The following is a 23,588-nucleotide window of genomic DNA, read 5'->3' as shown; positions in this document are numbered from 1 at the left end:
CCAAGGCCCTGTTACCCCCCCGGTGGTCTTCCCCCCACAGCCCAGGCTGGGTGCCGCAGCAGACCGAAACAACCTGAGGAGTTTTGGCTCGCAGTTTGCAAAGATCAAACAAGCCAGCCGCTCTGCGCTGCTTCATTTAAAGCCTTCACTTCAAAAGGTCACAGAGGCAAATTGGGATCTCGGTCCCGTTGTTCCTCCACACATGAGTAATCTGAGAATGCACAGACCTGATCTTAAGAGTAAAATGACAGAATTAGCCCCGACTTACTTTCATATTTATTGATGTTTCGCCTGCATTGACACCGTGACTGCAAGCCCTTTGCTGGGAGCCGCGGCGCGCGGCTGAAGCGCAATGGGTTTCACTGACTCCTACCAGACGGCTCCTCGCCTCCTGCATCAATAGCAGGCCAGGCACCTAATCCCCCAATCCTTTTGTCTTAGCGTTGGAGATCACAGGAAACACAGGTTTATTCCACATGAGAATTGTCTTTTGCCGTCTAATGGAAAAGAAAATCCTAAAATAACCAGGGAATCTTTTTTTTTTTTTTTTTTTTTTTTTTTTTTTTTTTTTTCAAAGCGTTTCCAGCGCTCCCGGCCCCGCTCACTCGTGCTGCAGGCACTGCGAGGAGCCGCGCGGCAGCCCAGCTTCACCCGCACTCGCAGCGCCGAGACCTCTGACTTAGCTCAAAGCTGTTCCGAATTAGGAGGCTAGATTTTTCTAATTGCATTTTTAAAGACCGAGCCAGCAGTTCATTAGAAGCCATGGAGCAAATTCTGCTTCTCTATTACACCAATATAAATCTTGAATGAATTTATCTCAGGATAACTGGGAGGGTAGAACGTACCTCCCATATTGTTCCTCAGATTATTAAAAGTTACAGGGCCTTGAAAATTAAATTCACCGTTCCCCGTTTGAGCTGTTTACTCTTTGTTTCTTATTCCAGTAAGGACAGTTGAAATGAATTAGTCGGTCTCATTGCTGCTCATAGTCACTTTTAAGTTTGGTTCTCATGTACTAGCCCAAGACTAGTTTGTGTGGAAAAGGCTGGAGGGCATTTTCTTTCAAACAAATTGTTTTCATGGGAATAATTTCCTAGAGAATTATATTAAAACATTTCCATCAATCCCTGATTTTGCAAAAATATTTTCCTCTTCTCTATACTTGATTTGGGGCCTCGGCAATTCTTTATTTACAGATATAAATGAGCACCTTAATGAAAGTCCTTGCGAATTTTACCCTCTAATAGGCTAACCTTATTTAACTGAAATACTTTTTAAGTGATTCAGCCTGCTAAGTGAGGCTTCATCTTGGAGGAAAATTTTGCCTCTGAGTTATGAACCCTTGCAAATAAGGTTTTATAATAGAAACACTGTCAGAACTTTAATTATAGGGTAATAAATAGCAATGCTGCATTATCTTCTGATATTCTTTACATTCTTAGCGAATATACACAGCTGTTGCTGGGGACTGATAATCGAGGGCTGTGGAGCTGCGCTGCGGCTCTGCCCGCACCCTGCGTGGAGGCAGCGGCAGGGAGGAGGATGAGGAAGACGAGGAAGAAGATGAAGGAGGGGGAGGAGGAGAGGGAAGGAGGGAGGGAAGGAGCCGCTGGAGCAGAGCCCCCCGGGTTGCTTCAGCAGCCCTGGGGCTGCAGTGCCGGTGGTGGAGGCAGAGAGGGGAGGCGAAGGGAGGCAGAGGCGCAAACGCCAGCCGCTGGTAAGGAGGGTTGCTAACAAGGAGAAGGACTTCCAGCAGCGGGGTGTGGAGCGGCTGGCCGGGTGTCCGAGCTCCGAACACGGCCCCCAATCAATCAGTAAAAAATTAAAATTAAATAAAAAAACCCCAACCGAAGCGCAGCAACGGAGTGCGGCGGTGAGGGCTGGAGGATGCACGCAAAGGGCTTAACCCTTCGGGCTTTGAAGGCGAAACAGGGAGCGCCCTGGCAAGGCCTGTCTGTAAACAATGATAATTAGCCTTTTCAGAAATCATAACGCTGATTAAAATCTCCGATTCATTATTTATTCATCACAGAGCCTCCTTGCAGACGTGGGAATAGGGATTAAAACCTGGCGGTGCTCAGCCCGCGAGGCGCCGAGGAAGGGGTTAAAGCGAAGGCGAGGAGCCCAGGCCCTGGGAATGCTGCTCCTCGCAACCAATACTTTCTCCTTCCCTTCCTGCCAGGAATACTCCCATTCCCCCAAATTTTGGTATCGTGAAAATGTTTCTCATCCTAAGTACAAGTGTTAGACTGAATCCAGTTGGTACTGAAATTGCAAACACACTTTCACTCCTCGAAAAGCCAGCAGAAAGGAACTTCTTTTAACTCCATAATAGCAGGTTCCGTGGTAAATGAACAACCGATGGTCAGCTAGCCAATTATGGTATAAATATCCGCTGTTTACAGCGAGGTGTTAAATGAGCCCTCCGAGCACAAAGGATCAGACTGTCTAAGCTACAATTTGTGCTTCATCCCATTATGTCTCCCCTAAAAAGGCCCGTGCCGTTGTAGGTAATGTGCGCGCAGAACATATTTCTTTCTGTTGATTTTAGTTTGCTTTAATTCAATACACACTCTTGTTTACTTTTTAAAATTTAAATAAATGTCAGCATTGTATAATTTCTATGTTAACAAAGCAGTGAGCAAAATCCCTTGTATGTTTATAAAATATTATTGTTTAATTCACATAGTTTAGGAATTCCAAATGTTGAGAATAGGAAGGAGGCCAAATACCATCTGTTTATAACTATGATGCATCATCATATGTGTACTTTAAAAAAGAAGGAAAAAAAAAAAAAAAAAGCTTGGTCAATCATGCCACTGTTCTATCTGTTAGGAATATGGTGAGGATTTAAAATCACTCTGTGCAATTTGCAAGAAATTTCAGTGTGGTTTAACTCCGAGCAGGGATGTTCAAGGAGTTGCTCACTCCTGGGTTCCTGTTGGGAGACTTGAATGAAATGCTCGTGTGCCCGAACTGCTCCAGGCACGGATTCAATCACTTTCTCCCAGCCTCGGTATTCCCCCATCCTGCAGTCCAAGAAACGAAAATAGAAAGGTTTCTTAAACTCCTTATAGATTTGGGGGGTGCGTGTGGATTTGCAGGTTCATTTCCGACTGCTTCAGACATTTGTTTTCCTGGATTTTTAAGGACAGAAGAAAAACTTGCTGATTTTTGTATCCTGTCTTGCAAAACACAGGCTAGAGACCATCGTTCAGCTGATTCTGCAAATGTTTAAGAAAAAAAAAAATCTCTCTCAAATGTTAGTAGGTTTAAGTCCAAGATAAAATAATACATTCCATACCGTGGAGTTGTGTGCAATGTGTATTTTAAAGAGAAGGTAGTCTGCAGGCTTAAAAACAAAGAGAGTATCTCCAAGTTAAGTAGATAAGAAGATTTTTTTTTCCAAACCCAAGTTAATTAGCTGGTACGTCAAGCCTCATAGACGTCTTCCTACCTTTCAAGAGCTGAAGAATCCCCAGTAAATGTACTTAAACTTCCTAGCGAGGGCCAGTGAGATGAATGCAGAGATTAGGGCAAGCATTACCGTGCCTTCTCAGTGCATCCCAGCTGCAGTTCATCCTACTATTGATAATGATGCTCAGAGTTACCGAGGTGGTTTCTGAAACTCACATATGGGGTCCTTTCCCCAAGGATGAGGAATAATAGCGGCACTCAGGTGGTACAGGCAGGGTAAGAACAGATTTTTAGTTATCTTTGCCTGGTGTGTGGTGACTTTTCCGTTGCACTGATTTAATCTATGGAGAGGTACACTTAGGACAAGGGCTGTAATTTTCGAATAGAGCAGGAGGTTTTGTTTTGTGTTAACCATTAAAAAAAAAAAAAAAAAAAAAAAAGCACAGGTGAAGGGAAAATGACCATGCTTGCTGGAGCCCAGCCCTGGCAGAGTCACAGTATGAAACGTTTTGTGGCCAAACTCTCAGCAATTTCTGTAATACCACAATTTAGCATACTATATGCTGTGCTGAAATGCCTGTGACTTCGTTTTTGAACTTCTTCCTTTCTACTGTTACATCTAAGTTGCAGCATCTTGAATTACTTAGCTACACCCAGACAGAAAGTTACAGCTTCTAGCTCTATGCACTGTACCGAGCTGTTACTGCTAAGAACTGGCCCCACAGTGTGAAAGCCCCTTTTTTTTCATCTTCCATTGTAAGCCAGTCTTTAGGGCAGCAGACAGTTTACTATCTTTTTTTTTTTTCTTTTTTTTTTTTTTTTTAATTAGAAAAAGGAGATGCCTCGCACACCTTTCTTAAGCAACCTTTGTGGGGCAGGTGCCATCAATGGAGGTTATTTGCTACCATCTGATGTGTTTAATCTGTTCACTCTGGCACCACAGGAGTGAAAACCAGGACAAAAGGCACATTCTGTCATTGCGGCTTGCAGAAATTCATAAATGTGAAATGTACACATTCCCAACCCAACAAAGCTGGTGTTCTGCGCCAGCGTCAGATATTCGGGCATGCATTCCTGCATATTACTTCGTATTTTCCATGGCTATGCGATCCTTGGTCTCCCAAGCTGAGATAGCAATCAAGGGGGCAGATTGTCCAATTATGATGTGCATACCTGTCCACTAGGAATTATATGGAACCCTCGCACTCATTTATCACTTCATTTTTACACGCTGGAGTAGTTTTATGAGATACACTGATAGAAGCAGTTTCAGAGGTTGCTAAATACCATGTTCATTGCATGCTTGGTTTCATGCAGTTCCTGGGCGCTGGAGAGGCGGTGCAGAGAAACGAGTATCTCGAATCTCATCCAGGCACAGGTATAAATTCCACAGCAAGGGCTGTGGTTGAGGTTCTTTTTTTGATGATAACATAGTCATTATTCAAACAACACCCAGTGTCTGCCCAGCGCAGCGGGCATCTCAACTCTGCCCCACACGACATCCAAGCAGGGAGATATTGGGAGATCCTTCTAAATATTTCTATCAGTGCTCAGGCTCTCAGCTCTGGGGAAGGAGGGTGCCTTGCATGGCAGGCTGGCAGCATGTGCCTCACCAAAACACGCTGCAGGAGCATGATGAGTGACAGGAGGACATGGCACAGCAGGCCCGGCCCTGTAGACCTCACACCGCACCTCCCGTCCGGCTGCGCCAGCCAAGGGCATTCGTCATCACCCGAGCTCCTGGGCATTAACGTTTAACCAGCCCATAATTTGTTTTTTAAGTGAAAGCCTGGAGATTAATAAACTTAATCTAGCACTCGCACAGATCTGAGGACAGCCGACCTCTGCCCTCTAGAGACCCAGGCTCGTTTAGGCCTCCGCAGCCCAGGGAGCCCCTCAGTTGTCACGTCGCAGCGAGCCCCGTCCCCCAGGGGCTGCAGCCTGCCACCCTCTGTGTCTGCAGCAGGCACAGCAGTGGCAAGGAATTTGTTTCTTTTATTTATGCCTCCTGCCTCTAAAAGGGTCAGTGTTAGCAAACGTGGCTCCCTTCTCTGAGGTAGCGGCCTGGAGCGGCCCTCCGGCCCCAGGGGGAACACAGCAAAAATAGGATTGGGTCAGAAATACTCCTTCTTCCATTTTGTCTGCATTTAAAAAAGAGGAAAAAATATGAAAAGGAAAAAAAAATAAAGGAAGGAAGGAAGCTGGAATGTGTCTGTTTAGGGTCACAGGTTTGCAAGTTTGGGTATTATCCTGCAAAAATCCCCAAATCAGCAAAGCCTTTCATGTTGAAGCGTTCAGCCAACAGAGAGGCTGCCTCAAACTGCAGAGCATTATGTATGGATTTCTTTGCACATTTCACGTCGTACAATTCTTTGGAAAAATTTGGATAGGAGTAGTTTGTCAATGCTATTAATAGATATGTTTAATGCAGAAGTGTGCAATGTGATGAACAGCCTTGGCAGGAACCATATCCAGCCTGATTGCATTGTAATACTGTTTGATGCAGCAGTATGTTTGATCAGTTACAAGTGATGAGTATCATATCACATCAAACAATTTAATACAGTCTCATTGTATGGAATTATGGCTGCTGTCAATCAGCATGTGGCCTATTCCTCACAGATCTGTCTTTGGGAGCTGGAATACAATGGCAGCTACATATGCATTAATAAATAAAATGCTGCTGAAATCCCATACAGACCTGTTGAGATTTTTGTTTCTCTTTCATGGTCTTTTTGTTTTTGTTTTATTATATCTCTCCCTTTTTCAGTGCTGGCATGGAGATGGGTTCACCTGGTCAATAGGACAGCCAAGGGTGGGGCCTGGGTGCTTTGAAGAGAGCTTGGAAAACATCTAAGAAAAATGCATGGGAGCTGTGAATTTTGTTTTTGTGAGCAGCAGTCTGAGGATAAATCCACTGAACTTGTTTTCTGCTGAAGCTTCACAGCGTCTCTTTTCTTGGCTTCCTCAGGGGGAGGAGAGGCTACCTATTAAAAATGCATATGTTTTGTCTTACTGCTTGGCGCACCTCACTTGATAACCCCCTACTTTGATTTGGGGATGGCACTCTTTGAACTTAAAGTCTCTTCCTTAGGACTGATATATTCAAGGTGCTGGAGGGGAAGCCTGTGTCAGATGAAAGATACGTATGTAAATAACAGTACAGAGGTGGGGTTTAAGGCATTACACATTTTACTATCAGTTTCAGACATATGCTTCTCTAATGCCGGCTTTCCTTGCAAAAGCTTCAAGTCCCTAGCACGGCGTATGGTTTTTAATGAAGTCGTACTCCGCTGCCTACAACTGCGGGGTCACGCTGCACTTGTACGGGAGCACTGATTTCAGTAATGTTGCTTATTGTGGTCAAAGAGGGCAGAAGATTGCCTTTTTGCATCGTGTGGCTCTGGGGTTTTGGAGCCTGCACAGACAAATTGATCACATTGCAGTCGACCACGCATTCAGAGAATAGGGGTGGCATGATGGAAAGCCAAATTTCAGCAGCTGATTAATCAGTGTAATGACAGTAACTTTTTCCACCTTTCATTATGCTCTCAGCCTGAAAATCTAAATAGCACTGGTACTTGAAAGAGAAACCTCAGAAGAAATTTTTAGAGATACTGAAGGAAGTGGTTGTTGACTTAATAAATGACACATTTCCTTCTACATAACAAATGATCCTGGAGGTTGAAACGAAGCGTGGTTGTAGGGCTAGAGTTAGAAACAGGGATATCTGCCACAGAGAAATATTTCTAGTGGACGTTGAGGTGGTTGCTGAGCTCTGTTTTGGAGGGGGCAGCCTGGCTGTCTTTCGCATGAGTAGCCCAGCTTTCCAAAAACTGCATGGAAAACCACTGCAAAGACCTTACAGCATGTCTGTAACTCAAACAACTGAACTCTGGGGAATCCTTATAATGCAAATAAATAATCAGAGACCCAGCTTGATCCCGTCATATCTTTCTCCTGGTAAAGCACTGCTCAGCCAGGTGTTTCCTCTGAATTGAACCCAAGCAAGATAGGACCCCACACTCCCAGTTTGCCACAGGTAGTCCTGCTTCCATTTAATACTGGAGCCTTGTGCATTCCATGGGCTATGAAATAGCCACAGTTGTGGCCTGCTCCTGCAAAATGAATCTGATCAATTCAGAGCTGAAGGGCTCCATGGTGTGTGCTAGTTTAGGTACTCTAGGGTAGAAGGTAATGTAAAGATAGCAAGTGTAAAATAATGTTTGCAAGTGTGCTTACAGCACTATTAGCTTGTTAGGTAGCTATTAATGATGTTCTAGAATCACACAGTACCCAAAGCAGAGTGTGTCCTGCCTCAGTTCATCATGTGCCAGGCATTAATTGGCAATGGCTCCGTCTGAGGCCATGATCCAGTCAAATCCTGCGGGCTGTGCGGGTCTGGGTGGTATTTAGATCAGAAAACTCATCCAAGCAAGAGTAGCATTGGTTTGCCGCTAATCCACACGAGAGCAGTACCTCCGTGAGGTTATTTGTAGATTATAAGGCCAAGAAAGGACTTTTTGGATCATCTGGTGTCACGTGTATAACACAAGCCATATGACTTCCCTCAATTAATTCCTGTTTGAACCAGAAAACCTCATCCTCTACTGGGCTAAAAATTGCCAGTGATGCAGAAACCACCACAACCTTTGATATTATTAGACACGGTGCTTTCGGAGATACTTTCTCTCCAATGAGGAGCCAAGAATGGCATTTGTCTCCTGTGATTATTCAATATTTGTTGCTAGAGCAAGGACGTCAGCTGTAGCACTGAGACCAAAGTCCCCTAAGTATCCATATCTTTTGCCTGGGTTGCCCTCATAATCCCGCCTCGATCTGATGTTCCTCGTTTTGCCCATTTTCTGGGGTTGCTGTCACACAAGGCAGCTCCTCAGCAGACACCGCAGTGATTCTGAGCATGGAGCAGAATTATCAACATATGGTACATTGATAAATAGGGATCCCCGCACTAGCTTATTGGGGTCTACCAAAGATAACCAGAATTGGCATTGCTAAGAGGATAGATAACCAAACCCATCATTAAAAGGCATTAAATTCCTGTGCATTTTAGGGGCTCTAAAAATAATAATGATAACGATTTAAAAACCAATGCTGTTGGTGTAGATTGTGAAACTATTGCTGTTCACTGGGATGAAAGGCACCGCATCTGAGACACTTTGCTGATTTCTTATCTTCAGAAAACTTGTTCTTGAAGAGTACAGGGGTGGAGTCTGACTTGTGCCTGCCGTAGGGGCAGTGTTTCAGGGGCTGGTAGAGAGAGTGAGGGTTGGAGAACGAGAGTGGAAGTCATTCCTCCATTACACATGAATATAATGAGCTCAGGGTTAGCATTGTTGAACTAAAATGTCAGAATATAATTATAAGGAGAAATAAATAAATAAATAAAAAATCCTGTAGGATATTAACACTGATTTTTGCAGGCACACACCCCCATTTGCACAACACATGCACTTCCTTTTTCTAGCTGCACAACCTATGAAACCTGGGAGTGGAATAGCATTTCTCAATCAGCAAAATATACTTTCGAGCTCTCCCCCATGACTATGATAACAAAATGCCTGCCCCCACAGTACAGTTCAGCTTCCCCTTTCTTTTCTTGGAGGGTGCAAACCCTGCATGTATCCCTGATGCCTGCACCAGTGCCACGCACCAGGAGATGCTCAGGCTGGTGGCACGTCCCTCCTGTCCTTCCATCCTCCAGCGCAGGACCCCAGCAAGCTAAATGTAAAGAGGACAGCTAATAATGTATATCCGCATCCCAGTCCCAGATTTTCTGTTTTAAACATGCTGCACAACTGACACCGTGACACGCTAGCGATAGGATGGAGAAAAAATCCTGTGCCAGATGACTGATGGGCACCCATCTCTTTTAATTAATTGGGTTGAAGAACGCCTCATATTGGATTGAATATAGGGGCTCTTTCAGCCTCGTTTTTCTGGATGCATATATAGATATATCTAGCTGCAGATTTGAAAGCCCAGCATGAGGTCTTGTAAATGATAAAAATATGTATATACTAGAATTATACACACACACATACACACATTGGATAAATTGATGCTTGAACATGTACGTGTGTATATAATGTTCTGTTCTCTGTTCTGAGAGGCATTTATAAATAGATTTTATATATATATCTATTTCCATTATTCACAGCTCTATGTGTGTGTGTATTGCAAAATCTGTGTGTTTTTTTTTTTTTTTCTAGTATGCTTTTTAGTTTTTCGCAGGGTAATATATCTGATTTCTCTTTAAATTAAATGAATTTATTTGTCTGCCTTCCCTTAATGGAATCAGTTTTGATATACTCTTTGTTCATGCTGTTACAGGCTTCAGTCTAAGGGCTCTTTGTATTAACTTTTTTAAGTTACATTACAAAGAGGTTTTAAGATTTCCCAACAGGCTTTTATTTAACCAGGGCTTTTGATCTCAAACCTGCTGGGGCCTAGTGAAATCCTTACCAATTCTCCAGTAACTCCTCACTATTGGAATTTGAAAAGACCCACCTGAAGGATTTAACTCGCTGTATGGCTTCAGCCATCCTTTAGATGCTTCTATTCATGCAGACAGCGAGGGGGTCGAGGGCACCCTTTGTGATCCTCCAAGTAGCCTAAGGTGCCCTTTGCATAAGTTGTACTCCTGAGGAAATAAAAATCAGGAGGACACAAACCTATATACCTTATTTCCTGCTATCTTTACTTAAAGGAGGAGCACAGGGGGTCTGCTTAACATCCTTTGCTACCTAAATACCTTTTGGACATGGGAACTCAATAAAGGAACTTTCATTGCATCCATTACCCTACTGCGGTGCATAGCAAATTAGATTTAAAAGGGTACTTTTTCCCTTACAGCTATTTCGATCATTTTCTTTAAAATTTCAATTTAGTGTCTAGTGACAGAATATTCTGTAATGTACATTAGAACTATATAACACCAATTACGCTAACTGTGAACATTATTTCAAAAGAATTAGTTATATTAAGTTATAGACAAACCGTTAGGGAAAAAGGTCAGGTTAGAAAAAAAAAAAAAAAAAAAAAAAAAAAAAAGGAGCTATGTGATAATGTTTTAAAGGACCGACATGAAATGAATGCTCTTTTTATTTTTTAATCCTTTCATTTTGCATAACCCACACTGAAATTTCTCTATGAGCTTGGCCTTTGGGCAGGGGATGTCGTGTCACCGTGTTGGTCTACAGCTACAAATCCCAGTATAAAACCTAGAGCTGAGTCTTGTGGTTGTGAGGAAACATCATTTCTTCTATTTTTGGGAGATGGGATTGGTCAGATTCATGAGAAATCTTCTAGCAGACACCGATGGCCAGTATTTAAGAAAAGGGAAAAAATGCTAGCAGACCAAGCTCTAAAGAATATCATAACTAAGCACATTCTTCTCACACTTTTGGTTGCTTATTTTCTGTTTCATGGATGTAACACAAACGATATGTCTATTACCTGCATTTTCTGTTAGTTTTCTTAAATCTTTTTTTGTTTTCTAATTTGATGTTAAAATAAAACCACACCAAAGTATGCAGCACAATTTAAATCTACCTTCTTTTTTTCTGTTACTTTTCATGACTCTCCTTACCATTTGCTTGTTTTTGGTTTGTGGCTTGTTTTTTATTTACTTTTTTATCTTTTCATTACAAGGCATAAGATGTTTGGGTCACTTCTTTGTAAGCATTTGTTATGGATATGTATTGCATTGGAAATGTTTCTGTGAAGATGAATAAAATAAAAATTTCTTTAATTCCTTTTTTTTCTCTCCCTTAGACCAGATTTAAGACTTCTGCTGGAACAGCACACGGCTTGGTTATCTCAACTTATAGGGAATCCTGGTGAATCATTTTTGTTTGTTTGACGTCCTGTGGGATCAAACTGCCATGAATTTTGAATGATCTAAAAACTGTGTAGTTTACTTCAGCTAAAACTGCCTTCCACTTGAAAACATAAATCAGCTCAACTATTTCAAGTCTATTTTTTTTTTTTTTTTTAACTGTTATGGCCAGCCCCAGCTCCAGCTCAAGCTGTGCTGCTCCCAGTGGTAGGAGAGGAGCTATCATCGTACCCTGCCACTAGCCAAGTGCCCCATTGCTGCGCATTGCCTCCCAGCAAGTGAGGGCTCCTTGGGCTGCATAACCAAAACCTAGCCCACAACAGCCCCTGCAAGGTGTCCTGCCTGGCATTGTGGCTGGCAATGGGTTATCAACAGGGTGAGATTTGCTTTGTTTGGGTCTTCTTCCACCAGTCCGGAGCTTGGCAACTTCACAAAGCAAATAGGACTCCAAGTCAAGCCTCTTTTAACTTGCAAACACAGCTCCAAGTGGAGTTGCAGTAGGAGCTTTCACTTTTTCCTCCAGCAGCGAACTGAAATTAAAAGCAGATGCGGACAATGGCATTGTCTCTGGGGAATGAATGATATTATTTTACCAGCTTGACATCTGGTGAGACTAGATTAAAACCTCAAACGTGCTGGGCTAGTCCTGCTTTCTAGATCCTCCAAAATGGGACAAATCGTCCCATTGAATGAGTTTGTGGATTCAGGTTTATCTACAAACCTGGAAACTTCTGAATGGGGACTTCGAGTTGGACGTTTGTGTGGTAAGAAGACCCAAACTACAGTGGCTAGGTTTATGTATTTGTAGAGTGGAGGCGAGACTTTAATATGAGTCCATCTTATAAGATAGTGGAAAAAATACTAAATCAGAAGGGAAAAAGGGAGCTTTTGATTCATGAGGCCCAACAGTGTATTTGAACGCATGCCCACATGCATCCATAGGAAAATATCCCCTTCCAGGACCTTTATTCAATAAAATTCCCAAGCAATTTTTACAGATAACATCATGTTTGCCCACCTCAAAGAGGGGATGCCGTGCTTCCTAGGTATGTCTTTTCCATCACCCTGTACTCATTTCTATATGTTTTGAAGCATTACAGAAGCCCTTAATTTCCGTGTGCATGGTGATGGCTTTGTTGGGGGAGCAGCACCAGATGATGCCCTGATGGCTGAATAGGCACAAGACACCCGAGCATCCCCATTTTTTTCTCCCTACTCCCCCTGTGACCTTTGATAAGTAACTTAACCTGTTGTCCTCAGGATCCCCAGTAAAATGGGAGACCTTAATACTTATCTGGTGGGATAACAGTGCTTAATTCTTACCTAATTGGATGACAATACTTACCTACATACCTCACAGGGGTGTTGTGAGGATTAATTAACTAATGTTTGTAAAGTGCTTTGGAGATGGAAAGCGGTATATAGTCGTGCTAAGCACTATTACTCTGTGCCAGCACCAAGACCTTAAAATGGCTAAGGACAGAATAAGAGTTTTTATGTTTTGAAATAAGCCAATTGTTCAAGGCATCCGGATGCTGGAAGTATTTTTAGACAGAGATTTCTAAGAAAGTTGGGAAACAGAAGGGGATAATTATATGACCCAAAACCTTTTTTGTTTCTTTTAGTTGACCGACAAAACATAATCTTAGGTAGGTGTCGTTTGATGAATGTAAAAACTGCTTCTTGGGGTTTAAGATATATCAGTGTTTACTCTTACTGATCAAACAATATTTCTTGAAATAAATATCTCTGTTACAATTTGGACAAACAAATATATTAAATAAGCCAGAGGAAGTATTTATTTCTGTGTTCTTTCTTTCTGTATTTCTTTCTGTAAGCAGCTTTTTTATTGGCGTAATTCTGCTCTTGTTCCCATTAGGGTAACTGAAAGGTAACACCGCTGCAGTAAATGGAATTACACCAGATACAAAAGCATTATGTGAGAGCAAAATTATATTTATATGTGGTCTGAAATGCAACTTGACACTTGGATTTAAAGAAAAATCAAACCAGCCATTCCTAGAAATATATATAAATGAAACTTTTTTTTTTTTTTTTTTTCCCTACGAAAAACAAAAATTGCCAAGCTCTTTGTTGAATACTGCTTGTTTCATGGCAGCTCCTAAACAGATCTTGCAAAAGGCAGGTCTGGTGTACCATAGACCACATTTTTTTCTTTCACAGGAGGAAACTTTGCAAGATTTTTGCCTTTAAATATTTTATTTGGTTCCTAATGTGGGCTCTTGGTCCAAGAAAGCAACTTTATAGATACCTAAGCGCCCATTTGTATTTTTTTTGCAAGAGCATTTCTTCAGATCTTTTACTCTCCAACGTTAGAGAAAATTCCCACAAATTCCTGAAATCTGCTAAAATACAGAGCAGAGTGCTTACATTGGTATGTTGTACATTGGCTGTCCCTGTTAAAAACTCTTTGCATTTTTATTCTGGATATGCAAAAGAAATTTGATATACTGCTGGGCTAAGTACCAGGATTTGGTTGGCTCTAGGTCCAATTCTTACATTTCTGCGTCGTCGGTCAAACGTAAGAATGGATAACATTTAAAATAAAACCTACCCCAAGGCCTTTCTTATGGATATCAGGTTATTTGAAAATGTAATGGAGACTATTTCCCGCAATCAGGGGTGAGTCAAGGAAAATGGCATCAAAGAGCTCCAGGCAGCCAAGGGGATAACTTGACCAACCCCAAGCATGCTGCCCATTTCCCAGCTGCCTGAACAACCAAGGAGACCTCAGGATGTCAGGTGGAAAGAATACCTTACAGATTAAACTGGCATTTGGCCCTTCAGCTGCTGCGTGAGCCCAGCGTGGGCCCATGGGTGTAGAATCCAGCCTTAGACCACAGGAGGAGAGTGATATGAAGTATGACTGACACTGTCAGCGGCGAGCTTGTCAGGCTAATGCTCGTAATCTATGCATATAATAGCTATCGAGTGCTTTGGAGTTGGCTGTTCCTGAGGAGGAGCTGGGGGGACAAGGGGACTTAGTGTTTGGGGAGAATTAGCTGTATCTAGGCAGCAAAATTTGCAGACTTGGAAGCCTATTAATTGTAGTGGAAGTACAGTACGCTGCTAACCCCTTGGTGCCTGGCGTTAACAGTTCCCAGGACAGGAGCTGTTGCCAAAATGGAGCTGTAGCTGGTGTGTAGGCCCCAAAAGGTGAAAAGTACGGACAGGAAGGAGAAGGTGGAAAAAGAGAGGGATGCAGTCTGACATTGGGCTGTCATGGCCACTGGAGCAGCAAAGTCAGCTTTTATTTCTCTCTCTGCTTTTGCCTGCACTTTCTGCTGGCCTGGGAGGACCTCCTGAGCTAGACCAGCTCCCAGCACAGCATTGCCTGGAGGCCATGCTCCTCATGTGGCCCAGCCTAGCCTGATAGAGCCACTGTAGGTGTAGTGACAGAGGAGATGTGCTATGGAGCACGATGTGTCCTGCTGTGGGCCTGCTGTCCCACCACCTCCATGTGTCTGACCAGGCGCATGCTGGGAAGAACTGGGCCAGTTTTTGGAGACAAAGGGAGAAAAGCTGGAATTTGAGTTTCCATCCATCCATTATGACCTTGGACAAATCATATAACCTCAACACAGGTTAAGATAAACCCAATTTTTACAGTACTTCAGGAACTATTAGAGATGGTGCAGATCCAGGTGCTACCACAATGGAGGTTTGCAGGGTGGCTCCCTGCCCAGAGCAGGACCGTGCCCTGTGTCAGGTGAAGGGAGAGAGCTTTTCCCCTTATCCCTGCTCTTGCTGCCCTGGGAGAGCTAAAGAAGATGCAACAGCTGATGGCTTTGTACACCTGGATTTAATCTTTGCTCTCCTGCCTTACGCAAATCAATGCCACCTGATGGTGTGGCGTATATTGCCAGTGTACTCACTGGTTTGGTGGCACTCCTTATAAATAAATAAATAAATAAATAAATAAATAAATAACCATGGGCAGAATGCACAACCCAAGGTCAGACTTCAGCGAGGTATCCCGGACCTTTTGGCCCTACTCTAACAAGCGCTTAATTATGTAGCAACTTCTGTTCTTAAAAAACTCTAGCTACTAACACCATTCTGTAGGTGTCACACACACACACACAAAAAAAAGACAGTGCTACTGAGCAGGAGAGATTTGGGTGACATGTAGGTGTCTGAGCGCAAGGCACCTTGTCACTGAGGCTGCCTCTGGCCACCATAAAGAGATGGGCATTAGTTATGAGTGTGCATCCTATATTAGAAAAAACTGGCTAGTCTTCATCCAAGAAGAAAAATGTAGGACATGGGATGGGAGCACTGAAAGGCAGAGGCTGAGTAGACCCATGGTGGGCTCGGTGAGGCACCAAGGAAACACCCTCAGAAGCTGCCTTGCTTATGGGTTTAACCATCGCTGATGCCAGAGGTAGCTTGGTGCAAAGGCTGATGAAAGATCACAAGAAAGGTTGCAGAAGCAAGGCTCAAGGGCTGTCTTAACTGCTTTTTTGGGGGGCGAGAAAGCCCAAACTTTGTGCAGGACACCCTGTGCAGGATGCCGAGGCCTGTGGTGGAACCAGCCCTATTCCCTCCCTTTTTAGCCCCAGCCTCAGCCCTTTGAGCAGGCAAACCTGCAATGAAAATATTTGGGCTCTGCTCAGCCTGCGTGGGCTCCTGTGGCCCTGCATGGGCCTAAATAAAGAATATCCTCTTTAGGACATCAGTGAAGTGTCCTCTTTAGGTCCTCAAGAGATGGAGCTTTCTGCTGGTTAACCATTACTCTGCATTTTCCCCTTCTTACAAAACGACTAAGGTTAAACATTAAGCGCCTGCAGTGAAGGACACCTGTATTTGCTGGTCCCATTATGCGGCTGTACTGAAAAGGCTTTACAGCTGTCTAAATTAGCATAATTAAATCCACATCAATTAAAAAACCTCAATCATCTCTTTCCCCTTCACATGCAGATAGTAGCATTTGTCTGAGGTGCTAAGTGACAAAGAAACTTTTTAGCTGTTGAAGACCGGGCTGAAAGGAAGAGTAATAGGGTTTGTGTATTGTCCTGGGGTTCACCTTAGCACCAGTGGAAGTGATTAGTGGCCGCTGCTCCTCCTGAAGAGGTAGGGCTGCTTTTTGCATCACAATCCTGCCGGTGCACAGAGCCATGCATTAGAGATGTGCATTTTACAACACGCTTCTGCCTCTATTGCTCCTTTATGCTCCATTAATGGGGGTAAACAAAGCCTGGCATGATTTGGCCAATTTCCCCCACCCTACTTTCTTCCTTTTTTTGTTGTTTTGTTTTGTTTTGTTTTAGGGTTTTGTGGTGTTCTGTGCGGGGAAGCCCCAGTGACCCCAGGATAGCAGCGAGGCTGCGCTGTGTGATGCTAGCAAAGAGAATTCCTCCAGATGAAAACTGACATGGGGTTCAGGGGTTAATTTCTGGAACAGACACATTTGCATACAAATGAAAAATGATGGAATTTCTGTTCTCCTAAATTTTCAATGTCATCAGCATCAAACAGCAGTCAGTGCTCCCTTGCTGTTTGAAGAATATTCATTACTTCAGAAGAAGGGGCACCTTGTTTGGTATTAATCTCCTCTTCAGGTCAATGACTTAATTTGCTAAACTCCATCTGAAGTGCCACTCACTTTCTGATTTCTCCGCTATTCTTTGTTATTTTTCATAACGTGTTCTTAATACTTTTTATATTTGTAAGGGGATACGCTTCTGCATATGTGAGCAGGAGGCAGGATGGCCCTTATTTATTTATTTTCAGCCAAAGCGCTCAGCACCCATCTGTATCATTTGTAGCATGTTGTGGTGTCTGCTTCTCTTAAAATCCATGCTTTTTAGCAGGAAAAAAATATAGAGAGACATTGCAGACTGGAGTGGGAAAACAAACATTTCTCTTTCAAAACTGATATGCAAAGAGACATCGTGCGACAAGGGTGCAAGGTGTTGTGCCTCTCACAAACGGTAAGTATAAAAATAAAATAATAAAATAATAATATTCCTTTTGTCCCTGCCTCTGGAAATTCTGAGGACGCGCTCAGGAAACTTTGGTGCTCGCTCCCATTTCCCCGTTGTCCCCTCTGTGCCTACGAGGGGCCTGAGGAAGGATCCCATTTCCCCCGATTCTGCCCTTCATGGTTATAATTCCTTTCCCTGAATAGGATTATTCAGGGGATCTTTAGATCTTGGGGGCTCGGGGGTGTTACTGGGTAATTGGCCAGGGGCGGCGATTCCCACCCGGCGGCGGAGCTGGGGGGGCCGAGGCTGCAGCATGCACAGGGCAGCGCCTCCACCTCTGGGTTTGTCCCCAGACCCCTTGGTTTTATAGGGCTTTCCAGCCAGACTTATTCTCGATTCCAAAGATAGTTTTTTTTTTTTATTATTATTATTATTTATTTATTTGTTTGTTTTAATTATTAATCAAATCTTTTTTTTTCTTTTTTCTTTTTTTTTTTTTTTTTTGGCATGATGGCTTATGGAAATGAAGCACTTGCACTGTCTGTTTTTCTGTCTGTCGCCCCCACTAACTTTTGGACCTCTTTGCCAATATCTATCCAGTTTGTTAGCAGGCTAGAGATCTCAAAGGTGTGAAGTGCTCTCCAGTTTTCTTTCCCTCCCTGCTACCCCCCCCAGCTAACTCTGAAATGGCAGCATTTCCCGTTTGAACTGGTGCAGACAGCTAAAGCTTTTCTGGAGGCTTTTTGTGACTTGCAAAGGGGAGAAGAGGTGATCTGAGCATTAATTCCACGTGTGTCTTTATGAAGCCTGTTAACAATTAACCAGCTCGCTCCGGATGCCTCCAAGTCCAGCTGGGTGAGGTTCAAGAGCTTTTGTTAAAAATAAAAAAATAAAAAAAAAAAATCCACAAAAAACGATTTGCACGTAGTATATTCAATCTGCATGCAATTGCACTCACTCTTTGCATATCCTTTCCTTAAACTGTGAATTTATGAGGCAGAGGCTTCCATAAATGCTTTCATGCAGTCCTGGAGGGGCCTTGGGCACTAGGAAAGTAAAAATAAACAGCGACCGCTCGAGGGGGGAGTTATGTTCCTACCTGCAGAATTAAGTTAAGAGTGGCTAAAGGGCCTTGATCCTCAGCCCCAGCCAAGCTGGATTTAGCGTGGGTCATCTGAAGGTGGGGCGACGGGGGCTTTGTGTCAGCTTTGGCTGCCCTGGCGTGGGGCAGGGTGGGCTGGCAGAAGGCCCGCGGCGCTGGCCCGCTGCCGCCATCCTCTCCTCCGAGGGCAGCTCGGGGGGGACGGGATAAGCCAGCTTTGCAAAGGCTGCTTTGGGAGCCCGGAGCCACCTCGTTATCCAGCAGGAATGTTTTTAGCAGAGAAAACTTTCTCTGTGGGGTAGATCTGAATATGAGAAGGGACGCTGGGTTGATATGCCCAAGTGCCTACCCAATGGGGAGCAGCTCCTCTTCAAGAAATTCGCTGAAAACTGCCCAAAGTTAAGGCCTGAAGGGCTGTCCACATCCATCCCTATCCTGAGCTACAAAGTACCCATGTCAGGGTGGCTGGATTCCTTCCCATCCTTGTACATGAGAAAGCACGGGTGAAAATGGTGCTCTCGTGAATGTTTTTGTACTGGAAACTCAGGCTCCTAGCTGAGGGGCTGGTTTGTGATCACATCTGTCTGTCTTGTTTTATGAATATTGATATTAAAGTCAGAAGAAGAGACTTGTCAGCGTGAGTGTATCAGAATCTGGCACTTGGGTGCTCAAAATCCGGCGCTTCTGCTGCTTAGCTGCTGTGGATGGTGCGGGTTTGTTGCAATAATGCATCCATGCCAGCTGAGAATCTGGCCATAAAATGAGAAAAGTTGAGATCCCCATTGTTGAATTAGTTTGGCCACATTAAAAATACGTTGCTCTAGAAATGTGTATATGAATATGCTAATGTTTATTTTGCTAAGCGTATGTGCCAGGATGTGCCATGTGGCTGAGTTAGTGTTACTTTAAGAATCCCATTTTTTATTTTTTTTTGCCTTTTCAGACTTTTGAGCTTTTAAACTTGTAAACATAACATTTTGTTGGCATAAGTTTCTAGGATTTTATGCATACAGCTGACTTTTATCTTCACTTTTTGCATCACCTTAATATTGTAAGAGAGAAAGCACTCATCTGTTTATGATAAGTTTATCAGAAATACTCCAAAGTTTTCCATGACTAAGATATTGTATTGTTATGGTGGCTTGCTACAGGGTAATTTTGAGACAACAAACAGAATATTTCAAAGCCCAGATGTCCTGTTTAGACAAGGGGGTTTATATTGATTAGAATCTGCTTTCACCTAACATCGTGTAGTAAATATCACAAAGACGTAATTAGAAAATTTGGTACAATATTTAGTCCTAGTCCCTGTGTGCCAGAATTGTTTGACTACTGAGAAACTGGAGCTTGTTTGCATCCCAGTGTGTTGTGAAATGCAAACTTCAAAGAAAATATTATATCTCCCAACTCCAGCTCGTGAGAGTCTTGGAAGTATAATACAGAAAGGCTTAGCGATCCCTGCTGAGGAAAGGGCAATTTGACACTGAAACTACTGCTGGAGCACCACTGAAACACTGGTGGGCAAGGAGTGTGCGTTAGAGGAGCCGAGCTCCAGCCTCAGGAGCTGGGGAGGGAAAATGCACCCGAGTCGCCGTGAAGATGTGCAAGTTGGCCCGGATACACGCGTCTCGTGTCTGTGTTTCTTTTTTCCCTAACTGCATATATCTGCGTGTTTGCTTCATAGGCTTTCCATAAGATTGGGGCCCTTGCAGTATTCAAATAAAATATTTAGATTTGCAAAACTTCTGGAAGCCAGATTTTAAGGCAAAAAAGAATTTTTTTGTCAGATTGTCAATGTCTGAATTTCATCACAATCTGTTCAGCTGTTTGTTGCAGGCAGGCGTAAAACATAGTGGGTAAGTGTGTGTTTGTTCTTCTTATACATATTGAAAGACGGCTGCCTAATCCTCTTGATGAGGAAAGCTCTGTAAATTATATACATCTGCAGACTCTGTGTAGTACAGAAGCAAAGAGGCAGATCAGCAATTTGAGGGAGCAAATAAAAGTTTTCTCGCAAGTTGGTGATCAGGAAGCTTTTAGCAGCCCAGCCTCCTCGTGATGTCATTTAGCCTGCTTGTTGCAATGACCCGAGTGTTTTGCCTTAAAAACTTTGCCTAGGAGGCCCTTCGACACACTTAACGATTCCTGGCAAGGGGAAAAAAATATTTGCTGATGACAGCTCTGAATATATTCTCTTTAATTGTCACTTATGTCTCTGTCCCATCCTCTGCACCGCACTAAAAATAGTAACTCGGGCTGATGGTTTCAACACCATCTAATGCATGTGTATTATTGCACACAAACCTACATAAAAATGTCAGGAATGAGACCTAAGCCAGGAATAAAACTGCAAATTGCAAACATGAGACAAGACCCAAATAATGAGGGTGTTACACGTAGATATTATATTGGTATCTCTGTGTAAATACAGGTGGGAGAGCTGTGAAGTTCCTACTCCTTTCCATACTTAGAGGGTGCCTAGAATAATATTTGCCTGTTTTATTTGTAAATAATTTGTAGGTAGCACTTATATTTATCCTTAGCCTTCCTCTGCTTCCTTTAATAGCACGCTTTGCTAATCATGCTGCAACACTTGTAAGGTAAGTGCAGAACATATTTCCCTGTCCATATTTGCAGGGGATAAATTTGTCCAAATTACACAGCAAGTGTCTGGCAGAAGCAAGACTAGACACCAGGGACAAAATCCCTTTGATTTCACTGAGGCAAGGATTTTATTCCAGGAGCCTTGTCTCCAGTCCTCTGTCTACCCTGCCCTGTGAATGCTGGGCTTTTGTTGATACTCGATCCAAGTCTCAGCTCATAGGGTTAAAGGCAAGTCTGACACAGAGGCAACAATAGCAGTGTTAACGTGACACTGTAGTTACGGTTTTGTCAGCATTTCCATTATAAACTTCTGTTTGCAGCAATTATAAATCAACCATAAAAAAAAAAAAAATCGCTGTGAACTAAAACTTGGCATACCAGAGTCCAGGAGGGAATTTTGAGCTTTTGGAAATAATGGCTTCTGATTACCATGGACAGGCATGACATGATGTGCAAATATACACTCCGTGTTGCGCTGGAAAAAAAGCATAACAAGTGTCACCACTCTGTCGTGGCCCAGGGTGTGAGTAGCAAGGGTGTCTCTGACTTTTGGAAAGGCGAGTGAGATTTTATTTTTCCCCAGGAACATCTGATTAATGCCCTTAGCTGGTTCCTAATTCTTCCTGTTTATTTTATATCATCCCACATCAGGGAAACGCGATGGCTGGTTTTGGGGTTTCCAGCAGATCAGGCACTCAGCTGGTGTTGATCAGCTCAGCCCCAGCGAAGTCCAGTGAAGTTAGGTTGACTTACGCCAGCGGACAGTCTGGCTCCGTATCATCTTTCCCCAGAAGGCTGCAGCATTTGCTACCCATTTGGAGCGCCAGTTAATGTTTGTTTAACTTTGGAAGTCCATTTCGCTGTTCCCGATCAAATTCCAGGCGCAGGACGGGCATCAATTGACTTAAAAGTGGGCAACCACCGCGGACGTGGCTGGTTGCTTTTAAGCCATGGTCTGCGTGTATTTATTGTGCCATATTCCACGCTCTCTTCTCTCAGACACCAAAATGATGGAGCAGGTGGTACCCGGCCAGCCCAGCACCATGAGGGCAGCCCGGGGGGCTGTGACCACGGCCCAACCTTTCCCCAAGGCAGCGATCCTGCGGGACGGAGCTGGGTCACTATCCCCAGGAGGCCTCGGAGCAGCACTCCCTCCTGCATCATCGCCGTGAGCCACACGAAGGACGAGAAGTTGGCCAGGACGAGCACTTCCCAAGGCAGCATTCCCCACCAGCCACTGTGGGACGCGAGTCCTCCTTTCCAAATCCAGCTCGGAAATAATTACGATGCCGTAGCAGCTTTGGCTTTTGAAAGTGTTACTAATCACCCAGCACTAAATGCGACGCAGCTTTGCAGAAGTGCTCCAGGGTCAGGTTTCGGAGGGCAGACGTCAACGCGAAGGTGCAGCAAAGTGGAGGTAACTCCTTCAGCTTTACGCCGAGCTGGGCTGGCGAGAGAGAAGGAGAAAACTACTCGCTGGGGTTTTTTTAGACGTGACATTTCAGTGATGTACCAACAGAGGAAATTTTGCTTGCAGAATCCTGTGAGCAAAACACTTCTGAGAATGTATGTATACAATTGTTTAAAAAAACACAGGGTTACTGACACAGATGCCAATTTGGTAGGGCATATGGAACATTTACACTTGCCTTTTTCATTCTTTCTTGCTACAGCTGGTACTGATTTAGTATGTGAAATTTTACTAGCAGGAGTGCTAATCAAGACAGAGATTTCTGTGAGGATTTAGTCATTTATGTGGAGGAAAACTATGGGTATCATTAAAAAGTACAAGATCATCTATGAGAGAAACATTATCATTAGCATCCTACATTTTAAAGAGGAAAAAAAAAAAAAGTACTGTATCTCTTGAGCAGCAGTGGCAGAAATTATTTTCTTGAAATGTTCAGTCATGTCACCTCTCGAAGTTTGAGGGAAGAAAAATTGAAATTTACTTTAAAAAAAAAAAGAAAAAAGAAGGAAATAAACATACAAACAACAGCAAGAGTTGTTCCAAGCGGCTTTGTAAGCAGTGTGCTAGCCTGCTCTGTAACATCGAATGGATATGTCTAGGAATGGGATCACATCCAAAAAAAACATCCAGATCCTGGATCTGTGTTTGAATCTGAAGCCTCCATTCAACCCCAACTCGGTGATGGCCCTCCATGTCACCATCGCGATGTTGGGTCCAGCAGTGCACCACATCTATAATGCACAGTTTGTCAAAGTTCCCTTTTGGTGGTTGGTTTTCCTTTTTTTCTTTTCCTTTTCCTCTTTTTTTTTTTTTTTTTTTTTTTTTTTTTTTTCCCAGCAGTTGTGATCTGGGATGGAGATGTTCAGACCTTAAATACCAATTCTGGCCAATTTCTGCCGGCGACAAGAAATACTATATTCCATTAAGAAGGCAACGAGCGTGCATTACGTATCCAAAGAGGCGATTTTACATTACACACAGTGTAAAAAATTATGCTCGGGTTTAACTGCCATTTCCTGCCAAGATGATTCCAGTGCAAACAGCAACAGAGCAAGTGCTGTGTGCTAAATATGCTGTACAGGTGGCTGGGTGATACGGGAGACCTGAGCAATAAACGCCGACATCTGCGGCCGGAGGGGGCTGAGCAGCGGTGCGCGTGGTCCCAGCGGAGGGCGGCCAGCTGCC

At 43.4% G+C, this 23,588-nt stretch overlaps 1 protein-coding gene across 2 annotated transcripts in view; it reads left to right on the top strand.

The window, feature by feature from the left end:
* GTDC1 (glycosyltransferase like domain containing 1) overlaps positions 1 to 12,959 on the top strand; it is a 192,966-nt gene extending 180,007 nt beyond the window's left edge. Inside the window, exon 13 of one of the 2 annotated variants that reach the window (XM_084289177.1) lies at positions 11,215 to 12,959. In XM_084289177.1, the coding sequence (XP_084145303.1) occupies positions 11,215 to 11,283 (69 nt within the window). In that variant the 3' untranslated portion in view covers positions 11,284 to 12,959. The remainder of the gene's footprint in view (positions 1 to 11,214) is intronic. The other variant, XM_084289180.1, reaches the window with a different exon arrangement.
* Positions 12,960 to 23,588: the final 10,629 nt, after the last annotated feature.

This window comes from Netta rufina (genome assembly GCF_964035555.1).
Source record: "Netta rufina genome assembly, chromosome: 6".
Lineage (NCBI taxonomy): Eukaryota > Metazoa > Chordata > Aves > Anseriformes > Anatidae > Netta > Netta rufina.
Note: the sequence above shows the minus strand (reverse complement) of the source record. Positions and strands in the feature narration are given on the sequence as shown.